Below are 24,959 nucleotides of genomic sequence, written 5' to 3'. Positions count from 1 at the left end.
TTCTTTTTTTTCTTTTTCATTCAGTGTAGCTCTGGTTTTCCCTTCTGCGGTTCTCTGTGAAGTCAGACTTAGTTACAAGAGGATTAAATGAATCAGTATTAATATTGAGGGAGGAGAGAGAAGTCCCTGGTCCGCTGCATCCTCTAACACCAGTAAGGTACCATTGCCAAGGAAGACATAACGTACTTTTCCAAGTGTACTGTTTCAAGGATTCCCAACTCTTTTGATAGCACATGACTCGGCTGGTTTGCAGCAATGCTCCTTTTCCATTAGCATCCACATAAAATTCCTGAGGCAGTTACAACAATTACCAACAAAGAAATACTGCTAGTGAAGTATTTAACAGCTACTACCTACTAGGACAATTTAGCTACAGGAAACGAGGAAGAATCCACACCACGTGAAAAAAACAGCACATGCTTTGGAGACAAACAGTGGTAAACGGACCATAGCTGGCAACTGCATGGAGTATTACTGACCTCAAAAATCTGTAGTTGTTTGTACTCAGAGACTTGACATTTGAGGTCACAAAATAAATCAGAAGATGAAACAAAAACAAACAAAAAAAGACTTTCTAATGCATTTCCAAAAGTTTCTATGGTCCTAACACCAAATAAAGGAACACCTGACTAAAAAAAAAAAAAACACCACCCCACCCCCCCCGAAAAACCCCAAACGTAAACTTTAGTTGTTTTAAAAATTTAATGTGAAAAGCTTATACCCACTGACTCTTGACCGTGAACCCATCTTTAGCTCCTTCAGTAGAATCTTCCGAGGAGCCCTACAGTGCAGGTTGGTTTGTCTTGAACAAGGAACTCAGATTTACAGCTTTTTATATTTCTCCTTGAAGATCTACTATCCACATCATAGGAACAAAATACAGTGCACTCTCAGCTGATGACACTCCTTACCAGCTCTCCCACTTGCAATTTCCTTTACACCTTCACTTTCACCTCTTCATTTCTTTAATGACAAAGATGATCAAAGGAAATGATTTTGAGGACACCTCTGCTTACTATCACCAGACTTAATTTTGAAAGAATTAAATATATTCCCTTTGCCTTTAAGTATGAAAACATATGTTGACTTGGAATATATAAGGACAAAAAAAACCCTAGGTGCCTGCTAACCCCTAAAAGGTTAACTTTCACATGCATTAGATCTGTTGTTACATTTTCTGTTAGTGGTAGGTTGGGGTTTTTTGTGGTGTTTTTTTTTTCCACTCCCTAAACAAGTTTACCAGAGAACTCATTTAAAAAGGCACATAAAATTCAGGAAAACACAGTTATGAAGAATCATTTCCATTTGTAAAGGACTTACTTTCTATTGAAATAAAAAAGCATCCCCATCTAAACAAAATATTAATACATTTCTGAACAGCATATCTATAAAAGCAAATAAGACTAATACAAAGCTACTTTTTTTCCCCCTCTTCATTTCAAAAAGGAATTAATCAAATGTCTTGACCAAAACTTAACCTTTTCCGCTTATTATTCCAGTCTGCCACATCTACAGGAAATAGATCACCAAAACAGATGGAGTGAATAGATATTTTTACCTCCCAGTGGCTGAACACCAGCTGCGGACTGGCCAGGCCACTAGTTCTCTTCCTGATTTCATCAGCAAAACCAAAGCTTTCTGCTACTGGCAGGACTGCCTTAATAATAAACACATCCGTCCCCTCTTTCATCTCCTCTTGTAACACTCTGCCTTCTCTTTTGGACAAGACAGCATACACACGACCTGCAAAGGCATAATTTTGATTAGCTTACCAATATATTTATATTCTGCGTCATGAAGAGAAATACATAAATATTCATTTAGGAAACTTCAGCATTAAGTAAAATACATAGTTTCTTTGGCTAAAATTCTTCCCTGTAAGTGGATCAATTAAGTGGACCCATTAAATTCAAACAAACAATTAATTCTGCCAGTACAATGTGCAGAACCATATGAGTAACATTTAATAAATTATTACTACTGTATGGATCTAGATAATGCTTGCACTAAGTGCATTTTATACAATCACATGGGTATTTTTTAAAAGGCGGTTTGCCAGATTATGTGCCTAACTTGCTTTACTTCTTACAGCCAAATATTTGAGAAACATTACTACGAAATATTACTGTGTTTCAGGAATCATATCTTAACTACCTTTAGACGTTTGTTTGGATCACCATATCCCTATATGGTACTTGTCCCTGATACTGCAGTGCTATTCTAATCACAGAAAACTTGTTCATCTGAAATACTACATATTTATTATGTTTAATATGTTCAATTAGTTTTTTAATTAATTCAGGATTAAGTTAGTCATGGATAATTTTTATTTTTCTTTCCCAAATTAACAGTCAATCCATTGAAATACAGTGTATATCATGAAAGTAGCTGTGAAAACGCCCATGTTCAACTTTACGGTAGGCATTAAGTTAATTTTTTTAAAATGTTTTGCAAACTTATGGGCTAAATATTCTACAGACAAAAACTAGCAAATACATTTGTGTTAATCAAGATAACAAAAACACAAGAAAACCTATGCACTGAAAAAGTGTTTTAGGAATGCCTTCATTTACAAATGTCAAGAGTTAGTAAGTATTAGCTGTACAAATTACCTTTAAAGGTACCTTGTAGTGAAGAACAAGTTTAGACCAATTTCTAAGAGGTTCAAATATATTGCATTGAAAAAACACAAATGTGTACTGCTACCTTTTAAACATCTGGGCAAAACTGACTCTTACTGGAAATAATTAGAAATATGCATTCCTTCATAACACATGCCACCTATTCTGACTTGACAGAAAGATATCATTAAAGACTATAGCCACGTACATTGATTTGCATATATACTGTAAGCCTTTTGTGGGACACCAGAGGAAATGTTGGGAGTGGGTTTATTTGCCTTTATTCTTTAAATACAGAATCTGGTCCCTGTTCAGGAAATTCAGCACGAGCACGCAGCTAGTATAGTTAAATCTTCCTGTCAGATGCAGGTAACGAAGCATCAGTTCAGCACCAATCATTTCAGAGTTTATCGTTCTCTAATAAAATGTTGAAGTGTTCTTTCTACCATCACTGGTAATTTTATCTGCTCGTGTCCTTACCAGGACCTCCTCACTGTTCCTCTGACTGAACTTCACCTTTACTATGGACAACAGTCATCTTATTGCTCATGAGGAAATTGAGGAAATACTTAAGATTCTATATTTAAAATCACAAAAAGATTAAGGCATTCTGAAGATAAATCACTGAGTTTGCCACGCACGTATTGCCTTTGTTAACATAACTAAGCAATTTCAAGACTATGGAAACTTCAGTGAGTCCAGAAAATTCTCAGATATGAAAGGATCATATCTCAGCACAGCTCACAATTCAGTAACTGCTTCAAAATGCAAGCTTAAACATACACATTGCAAAAGAGCATCACATCATGGTCACTGTACATATACTGTGTATGTACCACACAGTATATATTAAAGCCATTTGTTAAAGCAAGTAAGTTCAAAACCACTTTATAGGTTATTAATGTTATAATTCAAAATATTTATTTTACTAATTGTTTTAAGTAGGACTTCGAAAACTTTGCACACATATTAATGAGATAAGTAAGGTAACATTTATCACAAAGCACTTTAGATGCACATATTTTATGGCCGTAATTCACCGAAGATTATTCTTTGAAAACATAAAAGCCAGAAGACAATTTATAGCTTACTAAATGGTTTCTAGCTACATGTATTTCATCCAAGCAGCCTGGAGTACTGTCTCGGTTAATGCTATCACAAAGAAGTTATATAAGGTCTTCAGCTTTACCACTATGGGCAGACTGCAGTATACTGAAGAAATACCGGTTCTACCTCTACACTAATTAGTTGAATGGATTTAGCAGCATCAATCACCAAGAAATACTGTAAGATCTTGCTATTCAAAATAGTTAAAACATTTTGAAAATACGATACTACTTCAAAAACAGCTTCAAGGTGCTGCAACATACAGAATAAGTCTGTGCGTAACAGGCTCACTTTAAAGACTTATTAAGTCCAGCTCCTTAAAATATTTAAGTCCTGTTCACCACTTTACTGAAGGATACTTCAGTACATCAAGTGAAAATGCTAAACAATTTCAGTATTCCCTGCACACTAAAAAAAATGAAGCTTCATACTGGAAAGAAATACTGTGGAAGGACAACAGGATCACCATTTGCAAGAGCCTAGGGGTCACCATAAACTTAGCAAACAGGGAAGGAGGAGCTGCTCCTCTGTTTTGGATTCTGCATGTTTTCACTTACACAACTGAGCCAAGGACAACACCATGAATTGATGTGACTTGCCCCCTAAAATGCTGTGATCTGAAATTTTAATAACTTTATTTAAAAAAAAAAATAAAGCCATAACAATTGCTATCAAAATCCAAAAACAAAAGCTACAACAGAGTCTGGTAAAGTCCTTTCCCAACTAAGTTTCACTGACATCAGCAAAATGAAAAGACAGTCTAGCTTTCAGTCTCCAGAACACAAAAGAGAGAAGGGAAGAAGAGCTCAAAAGGTAGGAATATCAACAGGCAAAAGCTAATAATAATTAAACATGTGATACTAGTTCAGAACATTCTTCAGCTTTTGGGAGTTTACACAGAACTTCCATAAAGCAGGAGTGTGTAAAAATGGATTCTTCTAGTGAACTAACTGTAGGAATGAGATGTCAAAGTCTAACCTACTGGGAAACATCGGGTGTACGCGGGACCCAAGTCTAAACTCAAGGCCCGTTACACTGGACATGTATAAGCTTGCAACACATTTTTGCGTTCCTCTCTCCATGCTCCTCAGCTCCAGTTCAGTTCATTTTCATTGTCAGAAAAGTCTGATGGAAAAAGCTTTATATACTGAGACAACTAACATAAAAGAACTAGCTTCCTCAGAAGCTAACATCTTAGAAACAATCAGATAATATGAAGGCATATTAAACTCAACTGGGTATCAATATATGGAAGACCAACTGAAAGAATTAAAGTTACAGAAGCCAGTTGTTTATCATGTGTCAACTGCCAAGTCTTACTGGATAGCATGCATACTCTTCACTTCCCCTAATGATGATAAATTTTATTAGCTTAAACTTCCATAATAAAAATTAAACCCATGAATTTGTAATCAACTAAGTGCATGTCCATGGTTATTACCACACAACTCACATTCATTAGACTGGACTAATTTGCTTGCATGTCTGAGTCCTAAATTACACTCATTAAATATATATATGTGCATTAGAAAGCCATGTTTCCATTTGGTTTTATGGCACAACTGATGAGCCAATGCATGTTAATTACATCACTATAAACAATCATGCTTTTTTGGTAGTGGGCATTTTTGAAACCAGCAATTTAGACAGTGTTTTTGTGGTTTGAAAATTGGTATCTTGCTTATAGTTTGACATAGAGATTCAGAAGTATTGTGCTCATGTGCTCCTGGAACAGTAATGTGTAACATTACAATGTCTAATTTTGATAGGCATTCTTACATGTTAAAAAAATAATTTTAAAGTTAATAAAGAGTTTAAAATGCAGAAGTTCTATGTCATAGTAAGTTGTAGTTTAAGGTAATGTGCTAATAAGCTTACCGCAGGACACCTTTTACCAGGCCTACTAAAGAGTACTTCCAGAAGAGAACAGGATCATGCATCTGTACAAAACAATTGCTCATTCAAATGCATTTCTTTTCACTACATACAGTTGTAAATTTTGCTCTTCAGACCCATTTGTTTTGTATAACTGCTATCACTACACTTGTGCGCAAAACAGCTGAGATTTTTACAACAAATAACCAAATCTTTAATTATTGTATGTGGGATATACTGTGATTTCTGTCATAAGTAGTATAGTCAAAGTAAATTCGCTGATAGCTTAAATGCAATGGAAGTTAGTTTTAAAGATGATCTTGGTGCATTGGGTCAGATTCAACATGCAAGCAACTCCCACGGAAAACTCCAAGAACAAATGTTAGGGTAAGTAAAGAGGTATTGTAAGTAGGTCATAAAAACAAGGTTAAGTAGGTGTAAGTAGTAAGGTAATATAAGTGACACACATTTGGTATGCACTGGGTTTGCAAAGTGAGCAACTTGCATACCAGAAGGATGCAGATGCTACTAAGAAAAAAATAAATTAAAAAAAAATCTACCAACTGGACTGTAACAATATAACATTATTTTAAGATTCTCTCTTTTTCCTGATTTTACTCCTATATTATTATATTAACTTAAAACATCTTGAAATGGCATTAACTAAGATTCTGCACTCATTTTACAAACAGGATAGGTTTCCTCATCTCTTCATGGAACTAACGCTTAATTATGAGGCACAATATTGGTATTCATGTTTACTGAAGTTGATATTACAAAGATTTCATAAAAAGGCAACATTTTGTATCTTGCATTTCCAAAAAAAGTGTAGCATTACTATTTATGCATATGTTTCAGCTAAGCAAAAATGCTAAATTTTCATTCAGAATAGTATAAATACTACAGGTATCAGAGAGCCACTGTACAAATCTACTGGAGAACTACAAAAAACTTCTGACAAAACTTTTAATCAAGTTATACTTTCTGATTCAGTCTAATTTATAAAACTTCACCTTGGAACTCAGAAAGCAAATTCTTGACAAAGGTTTATTTTGTCTGTCTTACCTAAAACTTCTGCCGTAGCCATAATTTCACATGTGTACATGGCTGCCATAAGCCTCTGTGGTTTTGCTTGCAAAGCATAACGACAAGCTTCCTTCATGGTGGCAATCAGTTGTCCAGAGAAGGGACCATAACAATCCGCAAGTAAAACGTCTTCCTTGTGTTTACTAATTTTCTCAGGTGATTTTGGAACACTTTGACTGCTGTCCTGGTGTTCATTCACACTGTAAAGTCCATCAGTGCAACTGCTTGTTAGAGTAGTATCTTCACTTTGTTTATGTTCTGTGGCACCACATTCCCCTGGATCCTGACTACTAGTTGACAGCATCTCCCCAACTTTATTCATTTCCCATTTTTCCACTGTAAAACAAACACCCATGAGGGGTTCTTCACACATGGGACCTGAAAGTGTAGCCAGCTGAAATCCACTTACTATGCTGTTCTCAAAGTCTCTGTATTTACTTCCTTCTTTCACAGCGTTCCCAAGGCACTGCCACACAGACTTTTTATAGTTCTCAAAATTATATAACAAAATATTAGGCCCACACTTCCGTGGTCCAAATGACCAGATCTGATCAACAGCATTCCTCCACTTTCTTCCCTGCAGATTTTGCTCCAACTTTTGTTTGAATTCCTTGATCCTATCGAGCGTCTTCTTATTTATCTCATGGGTTTTTTTATCTTCATTCAGAGATGTGTTGAGTTGCTCCATAGTTCTAATTAAGTCACTGTTTTCTTCAAGAAGTCGAGTTACCTCCTCAGGAAGCGGCATTGCTCTTACGCTGAGAGTAGCTTGTTTATTTGGAGTAGATATTGTAACAAGCCCATCTGAATCAACCTGAATTCCTTCAGGAATTTTATTTTGGTCCTCTTTTGTTTGGTGTATGACAGCAACTTTCTGCTGTTTTCCTATTTCTTCATTCACCATATCAACTTTTGGAGGTCTTGTTATTGTCTCTCGGAATGGTATAATAGGTGCTGATACACTAATCTGTACCTTTGCAAACCTAAAAAATAAAGTTTAAAAATTACTTTAAAATTAAAACAATACTTTTGAACTTGGGGGGGGGGGGGGAGGTAGGGCAATTGCCTTAACATGGAACAGATGTTCATAAATAAATCTGATTGCAACGGAGATTACTAGATAATGCACTTCAAACTCTTAAAAGCATAATGTACTTCAAAAAAGAAGCACTGCCTCTTATGTCTTCAGAAATATTTGGAAAGAAACTGAAGAAAATAAAAGAAAAAGCGTTGCTGTGCCTCTGTGTAAATCACCGATTCACCCACATCTCGGAAACTACGTGCTATTGTTCTCTCCCCTCAAACGAGATACAACAGAACTAGAAGAAAACGAGAATAAGGATGATCAAAGGTATGAAAGTACAAGTAGCCTTCAGAGGTTTCAAGGATACAATAGAAGTCTACAAAATCATGAAGGGCATGGGAAAGGCTGACCAGGATTAACCGACAACCAAACCACAACAGGCCCTGAACTGTCCCTGAACTGAAAACAATTAAGGACCAGAAAAGCATTACAGTTCCTCTGTTTTTACTCTTCCCCAGACATCTGCTCTAGGCCACGCTGCTGGAGATACGATACTGAGCAAGAGGGACACCCTATTTGAACCAGTACAGCTGTTCTTAGAGTGAGATGCTCTGAAAAGGTGGAGCACTGGGTAAGCTGAGCAGGCTTTTTTACAAAAGTGTGGAGCCATGATTCTATAACCTTGTGGGTTCAGATCAAGTACTCTGCAGCGAGAAGCGCTTGGAGAGCTGATACTCCTGTTTTCCTCCGTACTCCTGGCACAGCAGATTCCAATCTGTGCACAATACTGTGCTGCCCATGTGCATAAAACTAGCACTGCAGCACAGAAGCAGAAGGAGGATTGATGTAGGGGAAAAAAGCCCCTGGTGGCTTCGTATTGTGATTAGCTAGTGGAAGCCTTAACTGCTATTCTCCTTGCAAACCTAAAGGATCATTCATAATTGCGATCTTGTAACAAATGTAAATATGCAAGGCACTATTCTCAAGGCAGGAGTCAATGACTGGCTACACTGGAATGCCTTTAAGCTGGCTTGAGGAAGGGAACAAATTCTCAAGTGAAATAGCTACTCCCGAGTATCACATTCATTAAGAGAATTATGCCAGATAATTATTTAATGTATAGACCTGTCATTAGTAGCAGCCTTTTCTCTGCTATAAAGCAAAACATAATCCCTCTCCCTCAGACATCCCAAGTAGCTTTATGTTGTACAGTTGCTTCAATGAAAATTAAGTGGCAATTATTTTTTTAATAAAGTTACTTTTGTGAGTACAGCTTTATACAAAACTAAAACATAAACAAAAGAAACTACAGGAGATAATTAAAATAAATTGACCATTAACTACAGACAAAAATTAAACCATCATTTCTATACCAGCAAACCCTATTATTTCAGGTCATTAAACACTTTTCAGTTTGTTAGAAGAGTTTCTATTGGAAGATTCTCAAAGATAGTAAAATTTCCTAACAGAAGAAAACAAACAAATTTTTAATGCTGTGGATGAATCTTATTTTTGGATTAATTAAGAAATGGTAAATTCAATCTTTGCCTTTAAAGGACCACAGAAAGCACTAGGTAAACTGGGATATGAGACAGTAGGTGAAGATTTTGGTCTTTTCCCATGCTAAAAGAAAGGAAAAAAAAATCTTACCAATGCAGTTGGAGCCTGTTTAACTAATTTATAGGCTGCTTTGCAAGAGTACTAGCAATTTTAAAGGAATTATTTTGGGTCAAGAGTAGAAAGATACAACCTAAAAAGCTTTCTTTTTTCTTTTAAACTAAGTTGGGAAATACCCTACACAGTGAAGAAAACCTGTGTTGGAAATAAAAATATTTAGAAAAAAACAAGTGCAGCAGACAAAAGTAAGACAGAATGACAGAAGTTTCAACAATATTGTAGTATTGACATTTATAACAGCGATGAAGTGTGATGATTAAGGAACTGATATATTGTTCGGAGCAATGCTATTAACCAACAGCAATTTTTTTCAGATTAGTTCATATTTATTAATTATTTGTCTTGAAGTGAGTACTCTGCAGAAAAACTTTCACTACACTTTAAAAGGTATTTCACAAGATGAGGAAAATTAATTACTAGTGATTAAAATGCTCTAAAAGTAAAAGCTTCGCTTCTTTGAGTATGCCAATGTGTTATTTTACCACCCAGCTAGGAAGTGCCAGATTTGTTAGCTCTTTCATATATTTAATAAACATCTCTATATTTATTCATAAAGGATCACCTGTTTTATCTTCAAGTACAACTTCATGGCTTCAAAATATCCTGTATGGTATTTTATCTGTTTACTGTAATCACAGGAGCTGAAAATTGCCAAAGGCACCATGGCAAAACCCTGTTTTTTTTAGAACTGTGAAATGGCTGTTTATTAAGTGCACATAATCACCATCTTGTTCAAATACATTCAGGATTTAACTCAGCTGAAGATACTGGAATGTTGAAAGCTTCTCATCAGATCAGGAAAATAGCCTGTGGTTTTCACCTCATCTGAAGGGGAAAAACAATAGTCTCATAGAAAAAATGTCCCAGGAAACACCTTGTTTGGAAATGAAAGGTTCCTACCACTGGTAAAATGGTAATCCTTTGTCTTCAAAGATTTGTAACAGCCTTTTCTAGCTATATAATCTATAAAAATTATACTCTACTGATTATTATCTCACTGCTACAATTACAACCTGTGGTATAGCAAGCTAGCACCAGATCAATGGAGAATGGGTTTTGGTTTATCATTTGGGTATGAAGATATAAAAATAATGTTTGATACTGCCAGCTGAATTAGGCTCAGTTTTTAAAACACATGGAGAAAACAAGACCATAATTGGAATGACCTGTTTCTAAGGCCCAGATGTTATTTACCTTTATTTATACAACATTCCTGCTAATTAATGTTTATATAGGACTATTTTACCATACAAATAGAAAGTTAGTTTTTTGGATAAGGATAAGTCACTGATCCCCGTAAAGGAGGTGCAGTTAGATTTTCATGCTGCTATAGTTTACATTCAAAAACAAAATTAAGGAAAACCATGCTCCAGTACGCATAACTTGAAGGATGAATTACTTACATGCCTGCATGGACATCTGTGAGGCTAATACAACGCATTCAGGCACACCATACTTCAGCTCTATCTCATTCTAAAGCTGAAATATTTTGCTGTAATCAGTTTTAGAATAGCCACTATTCTGCATCAAGCCTCACTTCTTGTAGTACCTACAGCTGAAAGCTAGTAGCTGAATAGCTGCCTGCAGTAAAACAGCCACAACTGCCGCCACCTGAAATCATAGGCACTTATATCCAAGCAAACACAGCTTAAAGTAACTCATCAATTTTAATCTATATAATTTGAACCTTGAGAAACAACCAAAGGCTCTGTCTTTTGCACTGTGGACTACATGGACCTAGGAGCTCTAAAGCAACTTACTCGAAATACTTCACAAGTCTGGCAACAGTGATGATTAACATTATCTCTGTTTCTCTGTGATTGGTAATCCTGGTATTTGAAAACCCCCTTTTATTAAAATTTGCACTAAGCCTTCATATGAGGTATAACTCATTGCATCAAAAACTGCTCTAAACCAGATTATTTTAGAAGATATTAGTCTAAACTCCAAGAAAAGTGCAACTTGCAGAAAAAACCCGCAAGCTAGGATTGTGTCTGGATTTTTCTTGTAACTAAGCGTGAATAAAAACTCCGAGGGTTATGACACAGGAAATGGAAGTGAAGCACTGCTTTATTCAGGGAACCAGCATTAAGTTCACAGAAATAATTTTGTTCTTTGGTCTGATAACCACTATAACAGTTTCATAATATAAAGCAATGCTTTAAAGTCAGCTGAAACACTTTAGACATAGCAAAGGATGTGAGTGATGGCAAGATAAAATGAGGAATGATTTATTACATTTATTTGACAGACTCAAAGTTCAGAGTTGTGTATCCTTCTTAACCACCCATGAGGTCTGAGCGGGTTCATTAAATGACAACAGAAAGACTAACCAAAATTTCCTAAGTTCTGGTAAATTTGGCAGAGTGAAAAAAGCTGCAGAGGAAAAGCAAATGTCATTGTAAACTTTATTTCCATGGGACTCAAAACCAGGAGATCTACTCCTGCAGTTTTTCCACGCACTTGTATTATACTAAAAAAGCAAATAAAAAACCCCCACACTGCTACCACCATCTTCATTCTCTTTGTTTCTCATTCTGAACAGGGTCATTTAATCCCCTCGTGTAGTATTTACAATGCTCTCTGGACAGAAAGTTCTAAAAATTTCTATTGTAGAATCCAGAAAATAAAGTGTTCAAAGTTAAAAGCTTCAATTTATTACTCTATTCAAAAAGAGCCAATTAGGAAGAAACAAATAAAAATAAAGTTAGGGAAATTAAGCAGAACATCCATATTTAATCATTTAGATAAACATGGATGACTGATCTTTTATTTGTTTCCATGTTTTTTCACATCTTTGACAGTATCACTTGAACATAGTTTTCTAAATACACACTGGGAAAGCTAAAATTAAATATGTGCCTTTGGAAAAGTTTGGTTAAAATCTTGACAAAGACAATTCAGTGTAGTTTCAGCTCAGCAGAACCTCCTCAGTTTCTGCAGTTACTCCAAAAATATCAACTCTTCAGAACCCAGTTGATACAATTATGATAGATGCTAAGATCAGAATCCTGCCCCACTACTTCAAGTGTGACTTAAGCATTTTGAATAAACTTTCCCAATATTTTGGGGGAAAAACTTGTGGGTCACATTTTAAGGGTATTATACGCTGTCTTGATCCCTAGCTCGCAATTTGCTATTCCAAACTACGTGCACTTAGAACAAGCTAAACATGTGTACAGAAACACAAATATAGCTGATATAACTAACATTTCAGACCACAACTTTTCCTCTTCACACTTTAATAATTAACTGAAGTAAGTTTACGGCCGTCAGAACGCACGTGGAATCCACAAGGAATGGTGCAAGACAGGGATCCCATTCTTCACTTTTCCTTCCACAAACTGGGGAGAGAAGGAAGGGACAATTCTTGTCCCACGGGCTAGTATGTGAGGGATGGCACCTAAGGCACGCTAAGTCCTCAGAGACGGCTAGAAGGCGCACGAGCTAGTAAACACACTTGCTCCCAACTCCTTTTGGGAGCTGGTACCCAAGTGAAAAAAAAGGCACCATATGTCAAGTCCAAGTGCATCAATGGTGGAAGCCCTGCTGGTCTGTGCCCTCAGGCGTTTCTTGTTTCTCCTTACGATGCTACAAGCACAGAGTGTTTATGTGCTTTGCTAGTTTGGAATACTGACTACGTTTTTTTGAGGAATACAAGTATGGGACACAAAGTGGTCACTCCTGACAGTTTATAGTTCTCTTAATAAAAGCCAAATTAGATGACAACTCAGAAAAAAACCAAAATTGTATTTACAAAAGAAAAGGTTAGGAATGTAAATATAGGGACTGCTACTAACTGCTCACTATAATCCTATTTCCCCATCACATAGCTATTAATTTCTTTTCTTTCAGAATTTGACCAATGCCAATAATAAAGGCATTTATACATCTTGCCATGCAAACTGCAGCTGAAGACGGGCGCAACCAGTTTGCTCTATTTAACACGTTACATTCAAGCGACGTGTATCAATAAATAATACTATGCTCTTAAAAGTGGTAAAAATGTGTTGCACTAAATTGTAACAAGGATAACCGTTAAAACATACATCCAATTTTACAAGTGATCCAGTCTAACTTCCATAAGAAGTGATTGTTATCTGACATTAACTGTAATGAATATGGGCACAGTAAGACAGACATTCAACCATCCATCATCAGGTTTGCTTTTCGGTTTAGAAAGAAAATGACAGTAAATGCATGTGGACAGAAGTATCAGAAATTTTGTAGTAAACAAAGTTATAGGAAAGGACTGTTTCAGACAACTGTTCTTCTACCATTTAAAGAAACATTAGAAGATACTAAATGTATGCATTTATGCTTGCAGAAAATACTGCTCATGAGTAAGAGAACAGATTAACATTTAAAAAAAAATCGATGTGAAGAGCAAAGGAACAGGATAGAGTGTGCACATACAATTTTGGTCTTGTTGCTTTCTAATTTTTGAGAGTTCATTTATCAGACATGATTCCCCTCACGGTTTTTATTTTGTACAAATGGTATATTACGTTCTTAATTGGACTCCTGAACCTATTGCAATTTATCATTTCTAGAAAGTGCCCAAAAGGTGTATAAGATGTATAAAAGTGATGAGCTAGTGGCTTCTGCCCACTGCAGGTAAATTTATAGTTACAAAAAGGTACATTTACGATCCAATGGTAAAAACTGTTGGTGGATGAAGCTTCTGTTTTACCAGAATATAAACTAAAGATATGCATCTGACAAAGAAATACAACAGACACCTACTGAACTAAAAATACTTCTTCCTCCTTGCCCCTCTAACCTTTCTTTGAGGTCATCCAAGCAACGCTGAAGATGAACTTCTCCTGCTGTCACTAGCACATGCTCTCCTGTCTCCTGGATTAAAACTTGGACACATGGATCAGCTTGGTTTAAAAGCTTCATTCCTTTGACCAGCTGAGGCATATCACCTGGCAAAATAAGGTATTATTAACAAAGTAATACTGAAGAAGGAATACTTGAAGTAGGATATACTTAAAGTGAGAAATAGTAACACTCATTTTTATGGAAGTCTAAACACAAATACATATTTAGGAATACTCAAAAACTTTCAGCTAAATTCTGAGGTCTTTCTGTGGGCAAATTTCTGTTTATGAGTCACAGAGTGGTATGGTTTAAGAGCAGCAACTGAAGACATAAGCTATACTCATAATTTGTCACCAAGAATTTATGTACTGGTTATAAATTCACATTATACAATCATAACCATGGTACACATTTGAATGGATTGCAAGTTTTTGTTTTACATAGTTTTACAATAGGTTTAATATACCAAGCTAGCTATTGACTATGACTATGTTATCTTGCTCCCTATATACAATTAACTATAGATACAGCTCATAAACAGCACACAACCAATAAAAAAAATTGAATGTTATCAATATGAAGTGCTTAAAAATTTTAGGATTTCACTCATTTTCACAAATTATCAAGAGAGATAACCTCCCATTTATTACAACTGTTTAAAGTCATCTTTCAGTAAATAGTTGTACTTCTTTGAAACCTTTCATGCCTAACTGTAGCAACCTGTAAATTGCTAATGCTTAAAATGCTCTAAAGACATAAATAATAACATGTTAACTTTACTAAAATAAAAGCAAAAATTATTCCATATAGATTACTTAGAAGGCATAAGAGCGAATGAAGCACAGGAAGGATTTAAACTAGCTGGAAGCCACTGAAAAGCTTTAATAATATTACAACCTGAAAAGGGGAAAAATCAGGAATGTGAGAGCTTTTCAGTGAAACAAAATACAGCTGTCCCTGAAATGAAGATGTTTAAAAAGAGCTGCCTTGAAGTTAGTGGAGACTGAACAACCACAGCTGAGTCAAATTTGGCTAGATTACATCAAAGCTATGCATAAACACCTCATGCCAGCAGCCTTTCATAATTAATACAATTAAAAAAATTCATTATGATTCCCTTTTCTTATTTTACATAAGGGGTAAAGAATACCCACAGGCTTTCTAGGAATGCATATTCATATTCAGAAAGAAGAGTGACATTAAACTTGTCACTCGGAGACTATTAGAAGAAATATGATATTGGATATTTAATGCTAAGCTTGTAAGGGTATAATAGAAAAGTATCCTTGAAAACCAGACAAAAATAAACAAAAAGTGGAAAAACCACAGTGTTAGTTCCCATGGCCAACATAGTTGAACAAAGACTTTCAACCTTGTCTTCTGCATTTAAGCCCACTGAGAGGGATGAGTAGATTTTTTTTTTTTTGCTTTTAGAGCTTACATGAAGATTTTGACATGAATGTGAAGACATGCAGTAATTCTGTAAAATACACATAGGGGAGTAATTTGGATCTATTTGAGTCATTTTTCCAAATAGGCAAATGCAGTTTTGAGGTAGGTTTGCTGTGGAAATCCAGGGCACTCCCATGAGACAATGTGCTAGGGCCACCTCAAGACTATATGCAGCCCACTGGATAATTGATTGCTTTCAAGCTGAGCCTGCAATGGCCAAATTTTGCTTGTTTTCCTGTTATTGCAAGCAGCAGCTGATTTTCAGGAAACTTTAGCAAGTGTAGTTACCTTTGAGGCTTCTGTCCCTCTAACAGATTTAGCTCAAACCACAGATTCAGAAGTTACCAGGGAGGAGAAATTAAGCAATAGTGTAAGAATGATATAGCTTCATTTCCTTAAGGAAAAAAAATTACCCCAAAAATTGGTCAGTAGTTCTAGAATTACGTTCCTTTAACATTTTCAACTTAATACTACACTCAGTAGAACCACTGATTTCCAATACTTTCAAAACTGCTTTAACAAATGCAGGATGTACAATATACGATTATGTGTTATTCAGACACGTGGGACAAATAGCTGCTAAGCTGTCCAATCACTTTCTGAAAAACAGGTAATCTTAGTGTTAGAGTATTTTGTAACGGAACGAAAAGCCCGTTATTTTGGTTCTACTAACGCTACAACAACAAATGGAAATTGGGCTGAAATTCAAATATAGCCAGAGATATACTACTCTCTGGTTGGGGGTGGAGGCGGGGGGTGAGGAGCAATCAATTAGAAGCAGTACTGCAAATCTGTACCACGAGCTTACCGGTGTAGCATAAAAGAATGTCAGCAGCAGCGAAAAACCCAAAGATATACTTACCTTCAAAGTAAAGGAATACTGAACTTTTAGCATCATGTAGTGTCTTACTTGTGGAACAGCTAAGGCTGACTGTAAAGGGCACAACAAGGTCTCCTGTATCTCCTCACCTACTGAGACATGAGCTAGCCAGCTAGAAGAATTCATAAGGACAATAAAGTATGGCCCTCTAGGCAACATATATATACGTTTTATACTGGGTCAGTCTCTGATTCATTGGATAGATCATAAACTAGGCAAATCATTAAGGGTGGGAAGCTGCATTGCTACCATATTGAATTCGCATTACCATCCCCATTCTCCTTTAAACTTACTTGGATGTTTTGGTTCAACAGCTACCCGCACAATTGGTGTAGCTTCAAAGTTGAGAGGTGTAAATGGTGGACAAGCTGGTGATGTTGACAGCGTTGCAGACTTTAGCACAAAATCTTGCAGGCCTCCTATTCCTAATAGAAATGGGGGGGGGGGGGGGGGGGGGGAAGCAAAACAACAAAAAAATCACCCACGGTCACATTAAATGAGACTAAAGACATGATCATCAAGCTAAAAAAAGCTGAAATTATTCTAATTACAAAAATCAGACTCAAAAATTCCTCACTGTTTATATAAAGTATCTTAAAATATTTGTACATAATCTGGGTACTCGTCTCTGGTGTGACATTTGATAGTCTCACAGTTCCCATTGCATTCCCTCTGTATCTTAAAAAGGCATGTTTATAACTCTGAAGAACAGAAAGGACATGAGGACTTTTTCCCCTTCTAATATGTCCAATCCTTTGTACAGCTCAGACTTATTTTTGGTGGTTTAATTTTAGAAAAATTTAGATTGCAAGAGCCCTCCAAAGGTCATTTAGTCCAACCTCCAGCTCAAAGCAGGGCTAACTTCAAAGTTACATCAAGTTGCTCAGGGCCTTGTCCAGTCAAATTTTAAAAACCTTTAATGATGGAGACTCTACAGCCTCTGTTGGTAAGCTCCTCCAGTGCTTAATTACTCGTATTGTGAAGAATGCTTTTTTTTTTCCCCTTCCTACACCCCATGCCCATCTGGGATTTCCCTTTTCTGCAACTTGAATCTTGTAAAATTTAGTTTATCATATAGCAAGCTATTAATTCTAATCCTATTATATTTTCTAATGCTGGCAAGTTGGAGAAAACTGAGCTTAAACTGTAGTGATAAGAAAAAATATAGAAAACAACATTAGCTATAAATCTGCAAAATAGCTGCTGTAAATGCATATTTAGTCTTGGCTGGCTAGCTGGCACATTTAAGACAATTTCAAATTACTGCTTTCAAATTCCTAACCAACAGGACATCATTCATAATTTAGTCAGAGCTATAAAAACACTACCAGGAGCGGTTGAGTAATAAAGACAACAAATAAAGCTGATACTGATACATACAGTCAGTTTTCCTGGTTCTCCCTAAATCATAAACAACAAGCATTACAGTACTTCTAATGGAGTATAAATTAAATGTACACATAGCTTATTACAAGAAAACAAAAACCTTTAGCTCATAATCTATACCTGCTTAAAAATTAAATTTGCATCTGTAGATTGCTGTGTATTTGTGCTCCTTCCTCCTCCTTCTCTCCTACATGCCCGAGGAGCGATAAGCAGAGAAGTTCTAAACCCCAGCTCCCCATTATCACCCTAATACTTTTCCAGGTTCTTTTTTGGCTTAGTCTTCTTTATTTGAGGCCAGAAACAAAGAGGGTCAGCTTCCACCCTATGAGATCATGAGGGAGTTTAAATTCTGAAGAGGCAGTCTGCTGCAGAGTTATCATCTGCAGAATCAGGCTGTTTCTACAGCTCTGAAGGCTGAATGTCTGGCCACTAGGCTATGCCAAAACCCGAAATGTCACTATTTAAGAAAACCTGCCTCAAAATAACTGGAAGCAGAGCAACATTCAACGGCTTTAAATGCAGGATAGCAGATGCTACAAAGAAAATAAATCTGTATAAACTCTGTGTTGCACCTGACCTATGACCAGCATGTATTTCCTCTTTTTCACTTATTCAACATGTGGTTTGAATGAAAAACAAATGCTGGATCATCATCACCACCAGGGACTGAGAAAAGGGATGGGTCCATTTTATTCTGATCTTCTCCAGCTGGTAAAAGGAAAATTATTTAGAGTGGGAGGTGAACAGCTTCTTTTCACAGTGTAATGTGAACCAGAGAAATCAAGTTACCAAATCTCACTTCAGATAGACGCACTCTTTTCTTGACACACATTACAGTACTCTTACCACCATAAAGAAAACTTAAAGTTCTCTGCTCTTTTGTTTCACATTTGAAGGTAAAAGTACATGAATTATACTAGTGTCTGCCAACACTAATACACTAAAAATAAAAAAAATCTGTCAGTTTTCATGAAAATCTGTTAGGCTTACAGCCTGAGTGTTTTAATTGCTTAACTGGGTGAGCTAGCATAGAGCAGTGTCCAGCCCTGATGAATCTATTTAATTTACAAATTCTTAGTAATGAATGCTGGCAAAAAAATCCATAAAGATTAAAGGTTCTTGGACACTTTTTTGCATAATATGATTATGAGTAAGTAACTGCTAATGTATTTTCTGAATAATATTAGACAAAGATGTAACACAACTCATTCCAAAGTACCACGTGACATGTCAATGGAAGAATTCTACTAATTATGCTGATACATCAATCTCAAACTTACTTATTGTTCATCCCACTGAAATTTACACATACTACTTGAGATCACAGATCTCAAATGTGTATTAATATGTTAATTACTTGAATAGACTTAGAAAAGCCACTTCAAAATTAAGCTTATAAATACGCCTCCCATTTTAAGATTGCTTTTGTTCTGTTCAGCCCTTGAAGAAAGACATCATTATAACACACACATTTTACTTCACATTTCTTTTTGTAGTACAATAATTTTCAAAAAGAAAGGAACCAACGGTAAGAAAAAACTGCTTACACAAGGAAGGTGAGACAAACTACTGCTCTTTTGTTTTAGGTTAGCTTAAAGAATGAAACTCTCAAAAGCATTGCAAGTATTTTTGAATAGTCATCTCTCAAAGAACAACCTAGTCTACAAAGTGTGCAGTCTGTCACACAAATAAACATGCACGCCAGTAGGCAGGTTGTTGTACATTGCTTTTATTTATTTATTTAAGAGAAGCTGGAGTTAAAAATGTCTATAGGAATTTTTCAACGTGAGTATTAACTTGATCAGGAAACTGCTGCTTTTTATAAACTCTGCCTGTGGCGTGTCACCTAATTTCTATACAAAAGAAAATGCTGAATTCTGACTGTTCGGGGGAGTGTGTACACTTCAAAGACACAAGAGTTTATTAAAAACTCCTTATTAGAAATATCACATACTTTGCTATATACTGTGTAACACTACTTCTAACATTGTGCTTGGTAGCAAAGCCTTTTCATCCTAGTCAGGAGTCAAATCACCTTTACAGATTTTATAATGTAAGGCAAAGAGCCGTATCTACTAAACAGTTACTACTGTAAGTATCTTCTGTTCTTGTGCATAGTCCTGTTGAGATTAAGAGGATTACAGTGTAAAGAACTGCAAAGCAAGCTACCCATGCTGAAAAGTCAAGCCTACCAAGGGATACCATATGAGATTTGATAGCAAGTATAAGGCTAGATTATTTTTTCTTAAATTCGTCATCTAAATGCTCTGCTCCTACTGCAGAATAGTATTTTTGTTTTGAAAAAGCATTCCCACATACTGCTGGTCACTAAAGAAACACAGTGCCTGAACTCAACTGGACTTGAAGAATAACGGACACTGAAAAATAGCACTCTCCAGGGCTCTGTCTCTACGTGGCAAGGACTTCACTGAAAGAAAGGTAGTTTTACAAAGCTGAACACTCAGACAGAAACACACAGGCAGACTAGCATTAGTTCTACGAACCTGATACCATCTTTAAAAGAAACAGGCAAGACTTCAAGTATTATGTGGAGATATAATTTTAAAAAGATTACAAATTCTCTCTCTTGTCCTAAAGAAGCCAATCCCACACATAATTGTTTCTCAAACTGATTTTTGCTAGCATATATTAAGGGTATCATCCACATCGAAATGTAACTAGTTGCTTACTTTTTACATAGACTATATTCAGATTACTCTGACAAATTATTCACAGTGACCAACAATAAACATATTTCAAAGTGTTAAAGTTATTATTTTGACAGTCATTGCCAATCTGTAGGTTGAAAATAAGACTTCCTCTTAATAGACAAGGAACTCATTAAAAACCTGTGAGAGAATGTTAAAAAATATCTTCCGAGTTTGGTGGTTTGTCATTTAAAAGTAGACCAAATTATGGTGTACATCAGGGAGAATTATTACACAGAAATGTTAGATTTACAAAGGTCCTTCTTTTGTTGAGTCCTTTCTATTACTTGCCCTAGAAGATAAGAATACTAAATCAAGTATATACCTACTTGTATCACCAGTGTTTTTACCACGATAGAAACTAAATGGTAGAAATAGATAAGAACGTCATGACTGAAATTTTCAAAAGGAGTAGGAGGTTTAAGAGAAGCCTCCATTTACTTTTTGCTTCTGTGTCTTGCTGGTAACCACTACACCTTAGACACTAATTATGCACCCTTTAAAGATAAAGTACACTCTTCCAGCTGAATTCAGCTATAAAGATCTGAACACATAATAGATCAATTTCAAGATATGTGTAATTAGTTTCCTTTGATGTAGAAAGATTTAGCATTTAATGTTCTTTCAAGATGCAAAAAATGAAGCAGACACCACCGCCATGCATAACTTTTTCAATTAGATAAGGAAATAATTTAGTTTGCAGTGTAAAAATCAAACAAAGAAGAATGAAAGCTGTTTAAATTTTAACTTCTGCCACATTGTTACTAGCCTCAGCACATTAGTTCAGTGGATCTCTATCTTCTCCCGCTGATGATATCACCACTTAAGAATCCTTGGCTGCTTTGGAATGGAGACATGTCAAGCTTTGGACTAACACGGTAAGGAACTAAGTAAAGCAAAAAGCTAACGTTAATCTTCCCAGTAAGGCTCTGTCTCCACTGAAATATATCATTTATCATCAACATTGTTTGTTTAGAAAGATTAAGACTTTATGATATTGAAAGTCTCCCTGTTTAAACGCTCCACGCACTGCACTATGTATCAGTGAAGAAAGACCATGCAAGCTCATTGGTAATTCATGTAAAAGGAGGTGTGATGCAAACTTCTGTAAATCTACACAATCCGAAATCTTAAAACGAGCATGTGCCTTTTGTTTCAAAGGGAGTACAAACAGACTGACCTCAGTAATTTTCTTTGGGCAGTAATACAAATACTTTTTTTTCCTCCCTAGTGAGAGACATTTGAAAATAACTATTTTTAAAAGGTGCTTTAAAAAACCACATATAAGAAAATAAATTTACAGATCCACCTTAAAAATATGATTGGCTCTTAGATGTTTCCAGTTTCTCCTTAAAGTAAATAGGCTAAAAGCCAACTAAAACAAACAGAAAGGCAAAATATATTTGCCAAATGATATTATAATAATAAAAAAAATTAATGAAAATAACTCCATATCAGTCATCATTCTCCTTCAAATTTATCCACAGAATTCTCCTTTTCCGAATATCTAGCATAAGCCTAGAAAAGATTATACCATTAGCACACCGTTACCTATTAGGGTGACTAATACTGGTTCACTGTTTCTACATACACTTTCAGTATCAGCCTCCATCCTTCCATTACTATCCCTAATTAAAAAAAAAAAAAAAAAAAAAAAGAGGAGGGATTTTGCAAGGGGAAACTGGCTTTTGGTAGAATTAAACTTGGTTACAATAGTATGCCTTTTATATTTGAGGAATCTTAAAATGTTTTACAAATTACTGGGATTAAATGATGATAACTAGCGACTTTGGACAAGTAGCTACTATGGCTTAAGAATACCTTGTATTATACATTTATCGCCTCAGTTCTTAAGCATGTTTCCCTTGAGTCTCATGGGCACTGCATAGAGACATCTGAGGGCAGAACTTGACCTTTCTATATTAGAAACTGTTTCTGGAAAGGAAGGGAATGTAAATCAAGACACAGACCACATTCTAGTTGAGATTTCATCAACTTTTGTCCATAATACAGACCACATGTTAGCACAGATTGCCGGTGAGCCTCCTCTTCTCATCTGTAATTGTGCAATTCCCCCTCAATTGTTCTTACTTGATTCTGAGGCAAGTGAAATTGCTTGTATGGAAAACAGAATATTGTGAAGTATGTGCATGATTTCAGCTGTTCTCAGTACTTTCCTATCATTTTACAGAAAAAGTTAATTCAACATTTTCTTTTGTATTTCATTTCCTCTTTCCCAATGTGTTTTTTTTGAGCTCTCTAAAAATCACCAGTATCCAACAGACTGTAGAAGCCTCTGTCCCAGTTTCTTCACGAGTTTCAAAGAAACAAGTTCTACCTAAATACACGCTAGAGATTAAGCAGCAGAAACGTGAATTCAGTTCCTCAATACAAAGGTGTTCAGTTATACTTTTATTGTAGAACTTTACTTTTAGGTTCACAGCAGTTTGAGGGCAAATTCAGCATAACTTTCTGATTAGATGAGAGTAAAGTCAGCCGTATTATTAACACTGTTGTAACAAAATTCCCTCTCCCCAAGGGACACAATCATGTGATAGGACATTAAATGCAGTAAGTGACTTTTGACACAAGCACCTCAATGCTTTACTACTGAATCATCGAGTAGTAAAAGATGAAAAAGTGCTAGGGCACCCCATTGAGTTCTTTTAGGAAAAAGACTAGAAGTTCAAAGAACAAAACTGTCTGCTTTTAGAAGAACTGCAAGGAAAGCAATAACATGATCTAACAGCATTTTCCACTAAAATCTCCTATTGCACGATTATAGTTTTGCAGAGGATTGCAAACATATATAATGAGTAAACAAGCATCATTTATCTTCTGCTGAGATTCTTTGGAAAAAAATACCATATATTTGATTAAGTACTTAGATTGCATGATAACATACGTTTCCTAACTGTTGATTGAGTTGACAATTGTAATTATGGACTTTCCTATACTCTTCTCAGACTAGACTAAGAACATTTTCAAGGACACGATAAAAAAAACTTTACATTAAACAGTAACATCTTTAAAATGATAAGGTGAATGGATAGAGATCTACCTGCACTCAGTCTTAGTGAAAAAGCAGACACCAAAGCCGAGTCAGGAATTTGTTTGCTAAAATACAAATTTACCTTAAAGTAAACAGACTTAAACCAAAACCAGTTAACAATTCCAAATCTGACTTCTGGATTTACAAATAGGTGTAGTCAAAATTAAATATTGATTTCCTTAAGTTGCTTAATGAGGCAAATAAAGAAAGAAGATTAAAGTATTTAAGATAATGATATTTTTCTTATGCTACAAAATTATTTCATTTGTCATGCCATGCTAATTTTTGGAGCTCAAAACTAACATAAATGAGCCTGATTTTTAAATATTTATGGTTAAACTTCATTTTAGCACAGAAACTTAGAAAGAAAGTTCATACTTAGATCCGTAACCCGCCCCCATTCTTCTTTACGTATTATGAAATCAATGCACTCCTAGCTTCTCCAAAAAAAAAAAAAAGTAAAAAAAATCTTTACTCCAATTTAAGTTACTTTACTCTTTTAACTGTAAAGTGTTCTTGATAAAGGCACTAAACAGTACCTTTTGTGGATTTATAAAAATGTTTGTACTTCTACTCAGCAGTATACATGTAATATATTTTGCCTGAGCCCACACATTATAATTCCTTTCCATACACCAGCTCAACTTGACATGACTTGAAAGCAGCGATACAGAACAACAGTAAATATGTGGACAGATCTTTGTACAATGTGACCACATAGGCACTGGAACTCACTTCAGTTAGCCTGTACATCAAATTAATACTTCCATTACTGCATGTGGAAAGCATTTAGCACCATACATAACTCCTCAAGGGTTTCTGAAACACAAATCAAATTTTAGATTTATAATTACTTCGAATAAACGATTTTAATTTGACCTGACAGAAACACATCTGAATGTACTTAATTTTTTTTAAAATGACAACCAGAACTTCAGAGGCAGTTCAGCACGGTTGTTGTCCCAAACAAATGGAATTTGGGAATGGTTATTTCAACATATTTACTTTGATAATCTAAAAGTCCTTTGAAATGCTGATTTGTTGGGTTTTTTTATTATTAATAGTAAATGTGCTTTTGTAAATAAGTCCATGAAATTGCATATTGTACTGGAAAACAGATCATCTGAATTCATATAGAACATCCTATGCAATTGAAAAAATTTTGCCCAGCAATCCTCTAAGGAAGAAGAAAGCCTTCCAGACAACAGAGCATCAACTACGGTCTCTAAAGAGAATATATATTTTTGGGAGATGAGAAATGTCT

At 35.5% G+C, this 24,959-nt stretch overlaps 1 protein-coding gene across 4 annotated transcripts in view; it reads right to left on the bottom strand.

The window, feature by feature from the left end:
* The window catches only part of EFL1 (elongation factor like GTPase 1), a 103,236-nt gene that overhangs the window by 31,053 nt on the left and 47,224 nt on the right, over positions 1-24,959 (bottom strand). For all 4 annotated transcript variants that reach the window (XM_076347893.1, XM_076347891.1, XM_076347894.1 and 1 more), the window contains exons 16-19: positions 16,843-16,974; positions 14,174-14,321; positions 6,669-7,672; positions 1,559-1,743 (exon numbers count right to left, since the gene is read on the bottom strand). In XM_076347893.1, coding sequence (XP_076204008.1) covers positions 1,559-1,743; positions 6,669-7,672; positions 14,174-14,321; positions 16,843-16,974 — 1,469 coding nt within the window. The remainder of the gene's footprint in view (positions 1-1,558; positions 1,744-6,668; positions 7,673-14,173; positions 14,322-16,842; positions 16,975-24,959) is intronic.

Source organism: Aptenodytes patagonicus, chromosome 10, assembly GCF_965638725.1.
Source record: "Aptenodytes patagonicus chromosome 10, bAptPat1.pri.cur, whole genome shotgun sequence".
In the NCBI taxonomy this organism is placed as follows: domain Eukaryota; kingdom Metazoa; phylum Chordata; class Aves; order Sphenisciformes; family Spheniscidae; genus Aptenodytes; species Aptenodytes patagonicus.
The sequence above is the reverse complement of the archived record's forward strand: the minus strand, read 5'-3'. Positions and strand labels throughout refer to the sequence as shown.